At 40.2% G+C, this 13,495-nt stretch overlaps 1 protein-coding gene across 2 annotated transcripts in view; it reads left to right on the top strand.

The window, feature by feature from the left end:
* Positions 1–10,132, top strand: part of RUNX1 (RUNX family transcription factor 1) — a 176,662-nt gene extending 166,530 nt beyond the window's left edge. For both annotated transcript variants that reach the window (XM_083438708.1, XM_083438707.1), the window contains 2 exons: positions 248–409; positions 3,362–10,132. In XM_083438708.1, coding sequence (XP_083294834.1) covers positions 248–409; positions 3,362–3,858 — 659 coding nt within the window. In that variant the 3' untranslated portion in view covers positions 3,859–10,132. The remainder of the gene's footprint in view (positions 1–247; positions 410–3,361) is intronic.
* The last annotated feature ends 3,363 nt before the right edge of the window (positions 10,133–13,495 follow it).

The following is a 13,495-nucleotide window of genomic DNA, read 5'->3' as shown; positions in this document are numbered from 1 at the left end:
AAGCTGCATGGTATGTGATCATGAGTCTGAACTCTTGCTTTAGAAAATAAGAAGTGCCTTGCTGGACCATATCATATCTCAGCAAAAGCAGGCACATTCTTTACAAGAATCTCAACAGTCAGCAGGTGCTACTTGGTCCACCAGAAACTGAGCAGTATTCCACCTTTGCTTTAAGGAATAACATCTGATCATTGTACAGGACCATAAAAATAACCACTCTGTGTATACCTTTTCTTCCTCATGCCAGATACAAGGCAACTTCAGCCATCTCCTCCGTGGCCTTACGATCCATCCTATCAGTATCTGGGATCAATTGCAACTCCTTCGGTTCATCCAGCAACCCCAATTTCACCTGGAAGGGCGAGTGGAATGACATCTCTCTCTGCAGAACTCTCAAGCCGACTGACAAGTAAGTTTCAGGAAGCATTTTTTCAAAGCAACAACAACCCCATCCTGCCACGCTCAGGTTTATTAAGGTGTGAGCAGGCACCTACTACTCACCTCACCACCACATGACCCCTCCCCCTCTCCATCCCAGGTATGCAACAGTGACTCACCTGAAGGGAAGTCAGGTGAGCTGTCATCCACTACAGCAGGCAGTGGGGAGCTAGTACACATAGCCTTGCTCCTTCCTCTACATATTCTCAGAATGCAGGGATATAAACCTCTGAGTAGGGCTTATGTCACAGACCAATATGGCAGTATATTAACCTACAGGCGTAAGTCAAAAAGGCAGAAATGGAAGCAAGCTCCATTGACTTCACTGTGGCTTTCTCATAGCTCATGTAACCAGTGTACCATTGTTCTGGCTCTGCCTCAATGAAAGCAGCTGTGAACCTTGCAAACAATGCCCAGAGATAGTGCACAAATTAAGGGTTACTAAGGTTCAGTTTTAGGATTTCACCCCATTCTGTTTAATCAGAATGGTGTCCAGCTGCAGCCTAAGACAGATGGATTGGTGAGTTTGTAACATGTTTACAGGTTGGTTTCCTGAGGAGGCTTGGAGTCCGCCAAAGAGAGAAGGCTTTAAAAACCTCCTTTGGTTGCTATTTCCTTACTTTTAAGATTTTATATGGACGGGTCTTGCGCTTAAGCGAATGCAGCTGGTTTTCTAATGGGGCTTCTGTGCCTGAACTGTTCTTTATATACTTTAAACACCATTTTGTACACTCACATTTTTTATAAAGGCCTCTAATCTTCATATTCCCTCAGTAAATTCACCTTCCCACAGTACGAAAAGACCTAATTGTTTTTCTTACTGCATGGAAGACGAAATACAAATTTGAAAGTTGTAGGACACTTTTTCAGGGTCATGGATTCAAGGAATTACCTTTATATACTCAATGAAAAATAGGAAACAGCTGTCATAACTTTTCTATTGTGTTTTATTTAAAAAATACAAATCAAGTCAAGAAAAATCAACCTGGGAGGAGAAACATGGGCTTTTCTGCTGACATTTGGCAGCACCTCGCATAAAACACCATTCAAGTGGTTTGCAGTGATTGTCTTTTAGCTGCAGTGCAGGCAGACTTTCAACAGGTGAAGCTTCCCCTGCCTCCGTGCTAGAGAACAACATCACCTGTTGAATTTTTGTTTGCTACATAGTTATCTCAGGCACATGACCCTAGTGGGAGGGTAGGCAGAAGGTAGCAATCCTCCCCACAGTTAACATTTGAGGCTGAAATCTGATCTGCTGTGGAGGCATACCCAGGTGTTTGGTAGTATTGTTAAGTAGAAGGAGGCAGATGATGATTATAGCTGGCATATCCAGAATTAAGACTATAGCATGTCACAGAAATCTTCTGAGAAACCTGTGGAGGTTTGTCAAAGAGGCCCTGGCTGCTACGTTGACAGGCTTTCAGAACCTGAGACTACAATATGTCTGCAGAGTCTTTTTAATCCAGTCACGGTGCAGACTGTTTTTGTTTTCTTTCTCCCACCTCCTGACGCTTTTTTTCCTGTACATGCACATTCCTTTTATGCAGACTCCACACTGTGTCTGAGGAGGTGTTGCCATGAGGAAAGGTTTCTTTATTGTTATTTTTAATGCCTCGTAATAGCTGGCAAGAAAGAGGAGCCACGATCCCTGTTAATTGGAGTCTGTCTAGAAACTCTCTTTTAAGAGGGCCATTATCTCTTTAATCTGTTTTGGGGGTGGAGGGGCTTGGCAAGTGAGTTCTTCCATCAACAGAGGAAAAGGGTTGATATCCAACCATCATTTCAAACATGGAGCATTAAAAAAAAAAAATCATTCCCAAATACCTTAGTCCTTGAATCTCTGTTGGCTGAGGCAGGCAACATAAAGTCTGAAGGGAAAGGAAGCGTTGATGTTCACAGATATTTTAAACTGTCTTGAAAGCTGCCTCCTCCTTAGGCAATCTTTCAGGGATGGCTGCAAAATGAATAAAAAGTGTGCTTGCTCAAGAATACAGTGGTACCTCAGGTTAAGTACTTAATTCGTTCCAGAGGTCTGTTCTTAACCTGAAACTGTTCTTAACCTGAAGCACCACTTTAGCTAATGGGGCCTCCGTGCTGCTGCTGCGTCGCCGGAGCACGATTTCTGTTCTCACCCTGAAGCAAAGTTCTTAACCTGAAGCACTATTTCTGGGTTAGCGGAGTCTGTAACCTGAAGCGTATGTAACCTGAGGTACCACTGTAATGACCCCACCTTTCTTCTCGCTTTCCTGGAATCACCAAGTGGTCAGTGCAGGTCACCTTTCCTCTAAATTAGCTTTGTTTGCATTCACTGGCAGCAGCACACAGCTAAATCTGATTGGCTGCAAAGCATTGTTATGATATCACATTCTCCATGTTATGTCAGATTGGTTGAGATCACATACGAAGGAGAAAGAAGTTCGAGGGGGGCAACACCAAAATAGGAGGAAATCAGGGAACAGTGGACACAATCAGACATAAAAGAAGGTGAACAGTGGGAGGTTTTTTTGAATGGAGTGTTTCAGCATTGTCCCCCCATCCCCTCAAAAAAACCCCCACTGCTTTTGCCATAAACAGCAAAACATTAACTTAACATTTGGCACACTCTGGAATCTGTCCTGCTTTTTTTTCTCATACCTACAGTAACTTCAGTAGAATAGCTCACCTTAAGTATTTAATAGACAGAAAGGAGAACAGAGCTCCTACACCGTAATCAATGGGGCAAAATGGAAATTGTGGGCAGATGGAGCTTGCCCAGTGAAAAGTGAGAAGTGCTGTACATGCTTAAATGTGCTTTTCTATATAAGAGTCCTGGCTTTCCTTTGGTTTTAATTTTACTTGGTCACTATGTGTGTCTGAAGTGTAGTGACATCTGTCTTATGTCTTCTAACCTATAGCATTATCCCTGTCCTCTTTCCCAAACCAGGTGCTTCTGACCTAACAGCATTCAGTGATCCAAGAGTGGGAATTGACCGTCCTTTCCCTGCGATTCCTTCCATTTCTGATCCTCGCATGCACTATCCCGGAGCGTTCACCTATACTCCCACACCTGTGAGCTCAGGAATAGGAATCGGTATGTCTGCCATGACCACTGCCACAAGATATCACACTTATCTGCCCCCTCCATACCCAGGTTCTTCTCAGGCTCAAGGCAGCCCATTTCAGACCAGCTCCCCTTCCTATCATCTCTACTATGGAACATCAGCAGGGTCATACCACCAGTTCTCTGTGATGTCTGGAGGAGATCGGTCGCCTCCACGCATCCTTCCTCCTTGCACTAATGCTTCCACAGGATCTACTCTCCTCAATCCCAACCTTCCAAACCAAAACGATGTTGTGGACACAGAAGGCAGCCATAGCAACTCCCCTACCAACATGGCAACCACAGCAAGGCTAGAAGAAGCAGTATGGCGGCCGTATTGAATCATTAGCACAGCTGTTTTGTCTGCTGAATGGCCAAGGACTCTGCCAGGTTTATATATCATTACAGAGAAGCAATCCATCCAGAAGTCAGTATTTCCAGGAATGGTGTCATGGTGTTATTCAATTGACATTGGTCACTGAGGTGACAGTATTCCAGAAAAGTACACTCGTCCAAGGACTGAACTTCTGAAGATGAGAACATTTTAAGACGATGGTACCTACTCACTCACTTTTTCTAGAGATATGGGGAAGGATAGATACTCAGTATGTTTCCAGAGCTTGAGACTTCAAAAATAGTTTTGGAGCTCCTCAAAGCTTTCAAAAGAGTGCTTTGTTTGACATCCGATTTGGAGGCTTAAAGCCTAACGCAATCTTAATGAGTTTAATCAATCATTTTGTCATGCTAGTTAAAAGGAAGTATAGGAAGATTCTCAGAGAGAAACTGTGAATGCTTCTGATTTAGCAATGCTGTGAATAAGAGTTTTTATATCCTGGAATTAATTTTTTTAACCAAGTTGTATATTCCAAAGAGTATGGGAATTATTCTTATTTTAATTTTAATTTTAAGATGCAACTCGTCCTTTGCATATCATTTTTTTTTCTTTCCTTTTTTGGCACCTTAGAAATTTGTAAAAAGATTTAATCTTTTTAAAAATGTGCTTGATTTTCTCATGCATTGTCAACTGAAGGCATGAAAAAGGCCTTTCCAGGGAGATGATTTAATTATTCCTTTAATATAAAAGAGTGACAGCCTTGGGTCCTTTTCAACTACTGAAAACGTATATGATGAGTTACTCGATATTTATGCTCTCAGCATTGATTTTTTGTGTGTGATACCTTTATTATTTAAATATGCTTAAAGATAAGCACATGCATTTTGTAGCAACCAAAGTTTTAAAATATCACATATAAAATGGCTGGAATAATTATGGGTAATGTGACTTTTAATTATTTAGAAGTATTGTTTACATTTTGCTCCATTTCACTTTCATCAGGCATTTAATACCCAATGAAGTCATTTTTGTTGTCCAGTTGAGAACCCAGAATAATTTTAAACATTAGTTTGATATAAGTAGTATCAAGCATGTCTCCCTTCTTTAAAAAGAAAAGGAAGAACTTTGCATCACATTTTGCCACAATACTCTGATCATTTTAACACAAATTTCAGAATATGAGGAGGACGCTGGAGGCAGGAACTGATCTCAGAAAGAGCATATGGAGATTTCAGGACAGCTGCGTTATACTCCATGTTGTGCTGAACTGATATCTAAAGGCAACAGAAGTGAAAAGTAAAATCAACACAGCTAGATAGACATAGCAAAGTACTTCATGCTGATAAATTATGGGCAAAATCAGACAAGCTCCTGTACATTCTACTTTGATCTGTTGGGAATTGCAAGAACTTGTTTCAGGCTGTGGTCCTAAGCACAATCATCTGGACACAATGCACTAGATACACAGACACAAATCTCTTTACTACAGATTTGACAGCCAAAGGCAAACTTAGGAGACTGCACATTTGAGCAAAGGAATGGCCTGAGGGACTGGTAGCCCTTGTCTTCTAGCCATCTCCCTACTCACCCATCCCAAATTAATTTTTCATCCTGTAAGAGAAAAGATATGGATATCCATCTTTTTTCTGCTGTAACAGGAAAAGCAACTTCCAAGTGGAAGAAATGGTGGCAAGAGAATGGTTACACCAAACACCTTTGCTTTGTTCAAACTTACCGTCTCAAGGTTACTTTTGGTTAAAAATTATTGTCACTGGACAGCTCATCACATCCAGTTTGGGCCTCAGTTCTTGACAAATGAATTTAGAATCTGGAACAGACTAGCATATGCAGCATCTTGCAAAGCCAAGCCCGTAGTCAGGAAAGGAAATTTAAATCAGTACAATTCAAACATGGTACATGGGATAGGCCACCCTGTAGCCAATTTTTACTTTCTTCCCCACGCCCCGCAGTAATAACTTAAATGGAACATTCACTGTTGTCTAATACACCTCAAACATATCGGACATCACTGTAAATTATAAGGCACTGTTTTATGTGAGGGTTTGGTCTGAATGCAATTGTACATGTCTTCGATTGTACATTAAATGAATACTGCTGAAGTCAACAGATTCAGAATTACCTTCTGATTAAGTAATGGACCTTTAAAAATTAGTGGAACAATTGCAGATCAACTCTTCTGAGTATTTGAAAGCAGGCCTTTAAATCAGTGTTGGGTGTTTAACAAAATTAATAAAGGATTCGGTTTAGAAAGATCCTCGGCTGCAGGCAGCAAAACAGCTGGACTTATTTAAAATATTTGTTTCTTTTTATATTATATATATATATATTTGTAGATTTTGCTTTTGCATTATTTGTGTGTCTGATGCAGTAGCACTTTGAGATAAAATGTTACAGAGTGAAATAGCTGATGCTATCAACAAGGTCAACTTACTGCAGAAAATTATTTCAGCTGATCTCAGCCAAAGCTCAAAAGATCATAGAGTGTCATTTTCCCCCTCCCCACTTTCAGATTCATATTTTGCAGTTACGTGTTTTGCCATTTTTCAGATGTGTGTTTTACAATTGGAGGATTTGTGTTTCTTTTTTAAAAAAGAAATGGAAGAGCCAATTCATTTCTGTGTTTCTGAAATGGGAAAAAAAAGTATTTCAAAATAGTTAATTGTACAAAACTGTTACAATTACCTTGATTTTTTTCATGCATTGATTTTTTACGTCTTTAGTGAAATTTAAATCTGTCTTTCATGGTAACTGTTCCACAGGATTCAACTTAAAATACAATGCCTTTTCCTTTATGCTATAAGTGCTTAATGTGGATAATCTGTTTAGATAAAAATGCCAGTCATTTATTATAGATATCAGCAACTAAGGCCACTATATACTCTCTATGATTTATGCCTAAACAAATGTATGCCATTTTATCCAGTATTAGAATAATTCATTGTCTCGACTACACCTGCACTGTTAATGATTAACTGCCCACTCCTTTGCAGGTTTATTCAGAAGTAAGTCCCACTGTGTTCAGCAGTGATCATTCCTAGGTATTAGTGCATAAAATTGCAGCCTGATTTTACCAGCTTCTGCCTCAAATGGGCTGTGATGGAATCTGGCCATCATAGAGTGTGGCATTGCTTGGGAAGAGAGCAAAACATTCTGAGGATAACTACAGTTTTTGAAGCCCTACAGATGCCAGGGGTCAGAGAGCCACAGCTCAACACTTCATAAAGTGTAGACAATCCAGAGGAACTTGAGCAACTGTTTATATGAGCTCAGGCTGTTTGTCCACCTTGCCCAGCAGCAACTAATCTGAGTGGCAGCAACTCTCCAGGGTCTTTGGTGCAGAGAGGTCTGTGCATTCACCTGCTACCTCCCTTCATCCGGGGAACAGCCATGGCTCATTGGTAGATCATCTGCTTTGCATGCAGAATGTTCAATCTCCAGGCAGGGCTGGCTGCCGAAAGCCAGAAGGGCCACTGCTATTCAGTGTAAACAATACTAAGCTACATGGACCAAGGTTTGACTTGGTATAAGGCAGTGTCCTATGCTCTTATGCACCTGCTCTTAACAGAACATGGCAGGGGTTGTACCTAGAAGGACTTTTTGCATGTAAAGCATGTGTTCTGGCATTAAACTACCAATCAGTTTCTCTCAAGAGACTACCCACTTTCCAAATGTTTTTCTTTCTCATAGCTGAATTGTCTGCAGATTTAGAATCCTAAATATGGCTAGATTTAGGTATAAGAGACTTGGGCTTTATAATTAGGCACTAAGAGTGCTGCACGCATTCTCTTTGATTTTTGTTGTTAAAAAATATCCCCTTGGTGATTTAATTTTACAAGGTTTTGATCAGGGCTCTTGATGTCTAAGACCTTACCTGCACATCTTTCTGGGGTTGTACCATTTCAGAATGTGACATCTTCTGAATTGATGCCATCCCACGAACACGTAGGTCAAATCTATATCATTTTATATTGGGCTTGCCTAAGGAAGGATAAGAGCAGTAACTAGGGGAGGTAGTAATCTCAGTTTTTCTGCATGCCTCTTGGAGTGTAATGAAATGTGATAGCTAATATTTGGAAGGGGGCGTCTGTGAAACTCCAGATTTTTCATAGGATTTTCCCTTCTGTTGAATTCCTGCTTCTTGGACCTCAGGCTCATGCATGAGCTGATTTTAGAGTGGTCAAATGCAAAAGAGAACAAGGCTGCTGGACTTTTAATGCCTGTGCAGAAGAGGGAACTTTGCATGTGTGGGAAATGTCATTGCTCCAGATGTTGCTCAACTGCCATCAGCCCCATCAAGCATGGGCAGTGGCCAGAGACGATGGCAACTGTGGATCAACAACATCTGGAGGGCCAAAGGTTCCCCGCAGCTGAACTACAGCTGCATAATTCCCTCTTCTACACAACTGTTAAAGGTTCAGGAGCCCTGTTTTCCTTTGCATCTGAGTCACCTGCCTTAACAGTATTTGGGAAGGCTCAAAGTACATCTCCTTTTATAGGAGGCATTTCCCAGGGGCGCATTTCGAAAAGCATTCCAAACTGGCCACTGCCAGAGACAGACTGTAAGGATTAAGTCCACTAGCTCCACAGAATAACTTGCACGGTCAACTGCTCACATACTTAAACACATGGAGAAGGGTTTTGGTTTTCTAAAAACTGGAAATGGGGCCAGGAAGCTGATGGTCTATTAAGAGCTGAAAGTGAACTGGATCACTACTTTGCAGCATGTGAAAAAACATTTTCTATCTTCATGTATATCCAAATTAACTAAATATTAGAATTCCTGAAAGAAAAGTTCCCTATTTAAAGAATTTATTTTTTTTAATGTTGCTCTCTAAGAGAGATGTTCGGGTATTCCCTTTTGTAAAATAGAAATGTATTTGAAACTATTATAATGACCAGATAATGGTGAATAATTAGGAACTCATTTTTATTTAAATGCATTGCACAATCCAGATACACCCATGAAGCTGAATCAGTACGTGTTAAAGCATTTTAAATTAGTTTTTGCTTCATCTGAGATTAACTGGCTTTACCATTCCTTTTTATTGCAGCTACTCTTGGCTTTACCAGCAGAGATCCTAAACATACTTGTTAGGAAAACAAATCCCACTGTTTTCAGTGGGGCTTAATTTTTGCCCTGGAAATAACTTTCCCCCACATTTTAACGCAGTTGTGCAAATAGATCTTATTTATTCCCGTGTACTTAGATTTTTATAAACTGGTTAAACTGATCTTCCACAGGTGTCCCACAATCAAAAATAACAGGTATTTCTAATATTTGTTATAGTTGTTACTTTTTCCCAGATGACACTCATTCATTGCTCAACAAAACTTTGTTTATAACATTTTATTTTATAAGGCTTGTTGTGCCTTGCAACCTTTTCTATTTAAAAAAAAATGTTGGTCAATACTATCCCATCATCATTTTTTGTTTCATATATATCAAAGGGTGCATCAGGAGAATGTTAATTGTATTTCTGTATGTAAATAGGTTTTAAAGGCATCATAGAAACATATTGTTAAAGCTTGTATTTGACATTTTTCATTCGCTACATCTTTGCTGAACTTGCCTTTGCTAAATACTGTAGGAAACTTGTTTTATTTCCAACTTAATTATTTTAGGTTTTGAGATTAACTATTTTAGTTACTTTTGTCAACAGTTAACAGCATGGTTTTGTGTGGCACATCAAAATCTCTTCATTTTTTTGTTGTAGAAGAAAATGTGCAAACAACTGTGGGTTATTTGTGGTATTCTGGAGTTAACAGATACAAATTCAGGGGGAAAAAGGTGTTTCAGTAAGAAATGACTGTGTGGTAAATCTCATGGGTGAACCCAATGGAAACAGGGCCATTTTGGAACATATATTTGGATCTGTGAGTTTAGCATATTCTGGGTGTATTTACAATCAACTTGTCCTGCATATTGGAATTGCCACATCATCTCCTGTCGTATGGATCACTTTCAGAAGGGAAATTTTTTTCTCTCTCCAAGCGATAGCAGCTTTCTCTAAGAAGAGAACAGGAGCCTATTTCTCCGCACTCCACCATGTCTTGTTTAGATAATAGTATCTGAGTAGGCACTTCCTCTATGTTACAAGGTCAGTGTGTCCAGGAGAATTCATTGTGACTAGCATGCAGAGCAGCTGGACTGCTGCATTAGTTCTCATGGAAACTTGCTTTCTTTGTACCACAAGTTCTTCTGTACATTCAATATTATAATTAGTGTGAATGACAAATAAAACTGTTTGAGAAGTATACAAGCATTCAATTCCTTCATTATTTTCCTGAGCCATGTGAATTTGGTTTTGGTAGCCAGGGTGCAAAGGAAGGGCTATCTTCTTGCAACAAAGGAGTCTACCGAATTTTGTTGGCGATTGGTAACCTGCCATTATTTGTAGCTGCTGATGAACCATCCCATTCCATCTCATTCTTCTAGCACATGCAGAGAACCTCTCCCTTCACACCAAGCTTTGGAAACTAAGAAGCCATGAGAAGCTCTCTGTTTCTGAATGTCTCCAAAGCCTCAGGAGAAGCTGATCCCTTGTTTCCTCCCATGTTTTCTGTGTGCACCATAATATTTTCTGCTGGGAGGGAGAGCCCTGGTCTGTCTGTTTTTTTCAGCACCAACTGAAATAGCCTTCCTCTTCTGAGTTTTCTCAGATGCAAGGTGGCTTGCTTATGCACCACCACAAAAAAAAGGACACAGACTTGCATCTTCTAACTTAGAGGTATAGTTGGAAATTTAGAAATAATTACTATGAGTTGTATCCAGCTAAATCGGTGATAGTAGACCTGATGAAATCAATTGATATGACTAATATGAAGTCCATTGGTTTCAATAGGTTTACTTATGATTTAGTTGAAGATATCCTATAATTTAATTAGGCATGCATCTCACCACAGGAGGGAGGGCTGTAACAACCAGATGGCCAGTTCAGTCTGCTTACAAACTGCTAACTGTTGATGGACAGCTTGAAGGCCTCTGCTCTCTTGTCTTATAAGGTTCTTTATAATTGAACCACACCTTCAAAGAGAGGACTTCCCTCTATAAAGGAGAGTACACAGCCATTCTACTCTGCTGTACATAGAATTCTGAGAAGGAATATCTCCTTGTATGCTAGACAACGTGCAACAAGTGTTTACTAGAGAGAAATCTGTAGCTGCCACTGGCCATTCAGCAATGACATCTCTGGACCACTGTTCGCACAGCACCAAGGATGCAAATGGGAAAAAACTATGCCCCCACGTTGGTGGTTTTTAAATGATAAAGCACTGATTTAAGCACCTGTGTATCCATCACAGCTGGCATTATATATTGTATATGTGGCCAAATACAAAGCAGCGTGAGAATTTGTCTAAATTTGCAGACAGACATTAGTAAGGTAGACTGTGGCCCATGAACGTTTATGCCGTAATAAACACATTAAGTCTTTAAGGTGCCACAAGATACATAACTGAAACATGGAGGATACAGTCCAGCCATATATTTTTTTAAGTTCCCTTTTATCCAGTGTACTTTACTCTGGCATGTTTAACTCTCTCATTGATCACAGTTGAAATAAAAGTGCTTAGCTGTAGCTGGATCTTGCTGTGAAACCCAAATCCATAGTTCTTCACAGAGATACTCAACAGCTGACTTAAGATAGGGCTGCCATACAAAAAAGCGCTCAGCAATTTTGGGGTGTCCTGTTCTTTACTTTTTGAAACAAGGCAACCCTACTTAAGAACATAAGGAATATAAGAAGAACCCTTCTGGATTCAGCTAAAGGCCTATCTAGTCCAGCATCCTTTTCTCACATTGGCCAACCAGATGCCTATAACAAGCCCACAAGCTGGGCCTGAATGCAACCTCACTCTCACAAGTTGTGAGCCTCAGCAACTGGTGTACACAGGTATACTGCCTGTAGCAGTGGAGACAGACTTCAGGAGTTTGTTCTCTGGTTTGAAGTTTCTGGGGCATCTGAAAGTCTCCCAGACTACTATTAGTACGAGTCATTGTCTGGGAATTGTTTGGGTTTGGGATAAAATGATAAACTAAATTAAGAAGAAAATCTAATACACAAGCATTAAAATGAAGCTTTCTGTCCAACATAGAATAAATAATGTTTGGCCTCAAACTTTTAAAAGCATGGAATCATAGATCTGATATGCAGTAAAGCCCATCTTTTTTTCAACAGGCCTTGTGAACATTTTTTCCTGTTTTTTAAAAAAGCTAGATTTCCTGTAGAGGTTTAATTTCAGTCTTGCAAAGAAGAGAGCATTAACTAATTTTTTCCATATTGATAATATTTTATATTGCTGCAAATTAATTACTGTTGTGTTTTAGCCCGAGTGATATGTAAGAGTTTGTAGCTAAAGGCACTTTGGAATTAAAATCAGTTAATGCTGGTTTAAGAATGGCTCAGAGGCTTCCATGTGGTTAGAGGACCCACTACCATGCTCACAATGTTACATGTGGCATTGATGCTTTGCATGGATGGTCTTATTTGTAGAGTGTCAAATCTTGCAATCTTTGGCTGCTTTTGTGATAAGCAAGCATTTCACAGTGCAGGGCTCTGCATATACAAATACCCACCTGGAGAACTCCAGTCACAGCATAGAAATGAGATCCTCAGCCCAGAAGATTGTCTGTGTTTAGGTCTCTTGAATTTCGGTATTTGGTTAAAATAAAAGGATAATTCTCTGGATGCCTAGATGCAGCATTGAGGCAAGTACTCTTGGGTGAGACAGTCCCAGCAGAGATTTAAAACCACAAACATGCTGCAAAGTAAAGTGTGGAAATATAGGCTGACAGACCTTTAAAATACCCCCTTCTAAGTTTCTTCCAAAGCTTTCCACTTCCTTTAGCATAGAAATAGGCCACACGTTTGGTAAGCTAAGAATGGTTTACTTACAAACTCTTCAAATATTAGATTCATTTGCTTTTCCATACAACAGCAAGAAAAGACAGACAGCAAAACTTAGGTTAGTTCCAAAGTGGTAAACCTTTCTAAATTGTTTGTACAGAAACACAAAGATTGCTTGCTAAAGCCATGCTGTCTAAGCCGAGAACATCTAGTTTAGACCTCTGTAAAAGGTAAAAGTAAAGGACCCCATGACAGTTAAGGCCTCTGTACTGGTAGGTTCACATGCATAACAAGGAGTTTGGTAACCCTTCCTCCCAAGAAGAGGGGGTGCAACCTAGCTAAGCCTGGCAGGACAGCTTACTCTATGGTCTTAACCCCTTCGTGCATTAATTAGTGTTAAGTATGTTGGTTATATGAGGCTGGTTATATTCCACAATACAGAGAGGGTGGCGCTGAGCCTCTTGGGCTTGCCTACCAGCAATTCAAGTCGCACAACAGGGTGAGCTCCCATTGCTCTGTTCCAGCTCCTGCCAACCTAGCAGTTTGAAAGCATACCAGCTCAAGTAGATAAATATGTACTGCTGCAGTGGGAAGGTAAACTCGTCACAGTGTCCCGTTGTGCCTGAAGCGGTTTAGTCATGGTGGCCACTTGACCCGGAAAGCTGTCTGCAGACAAACACACACACACACACACCCTCAGCCTGAAGCAAGATGAGTGCCACACCCCATAGTCAAATTTGACTGGACTTAACCATCCAGGGGTCCTTTATCTTTATC

This window comes from Podarcis tiliguerta (genome assembly GCF_965153285.1).
Source record: "Podarcis tiliguerta genome assembly, chromosome: 4".
NCBI classification, from domain to species: Eukaryota; Metazoa; Chordata; class Lepidosauria; order Squamata; family Lacertidae; genus Podarcis; species Podarcis tiliguerta.
This window is presented reverse-complemented; position numbering and strand designations above follow the sequence as displayed.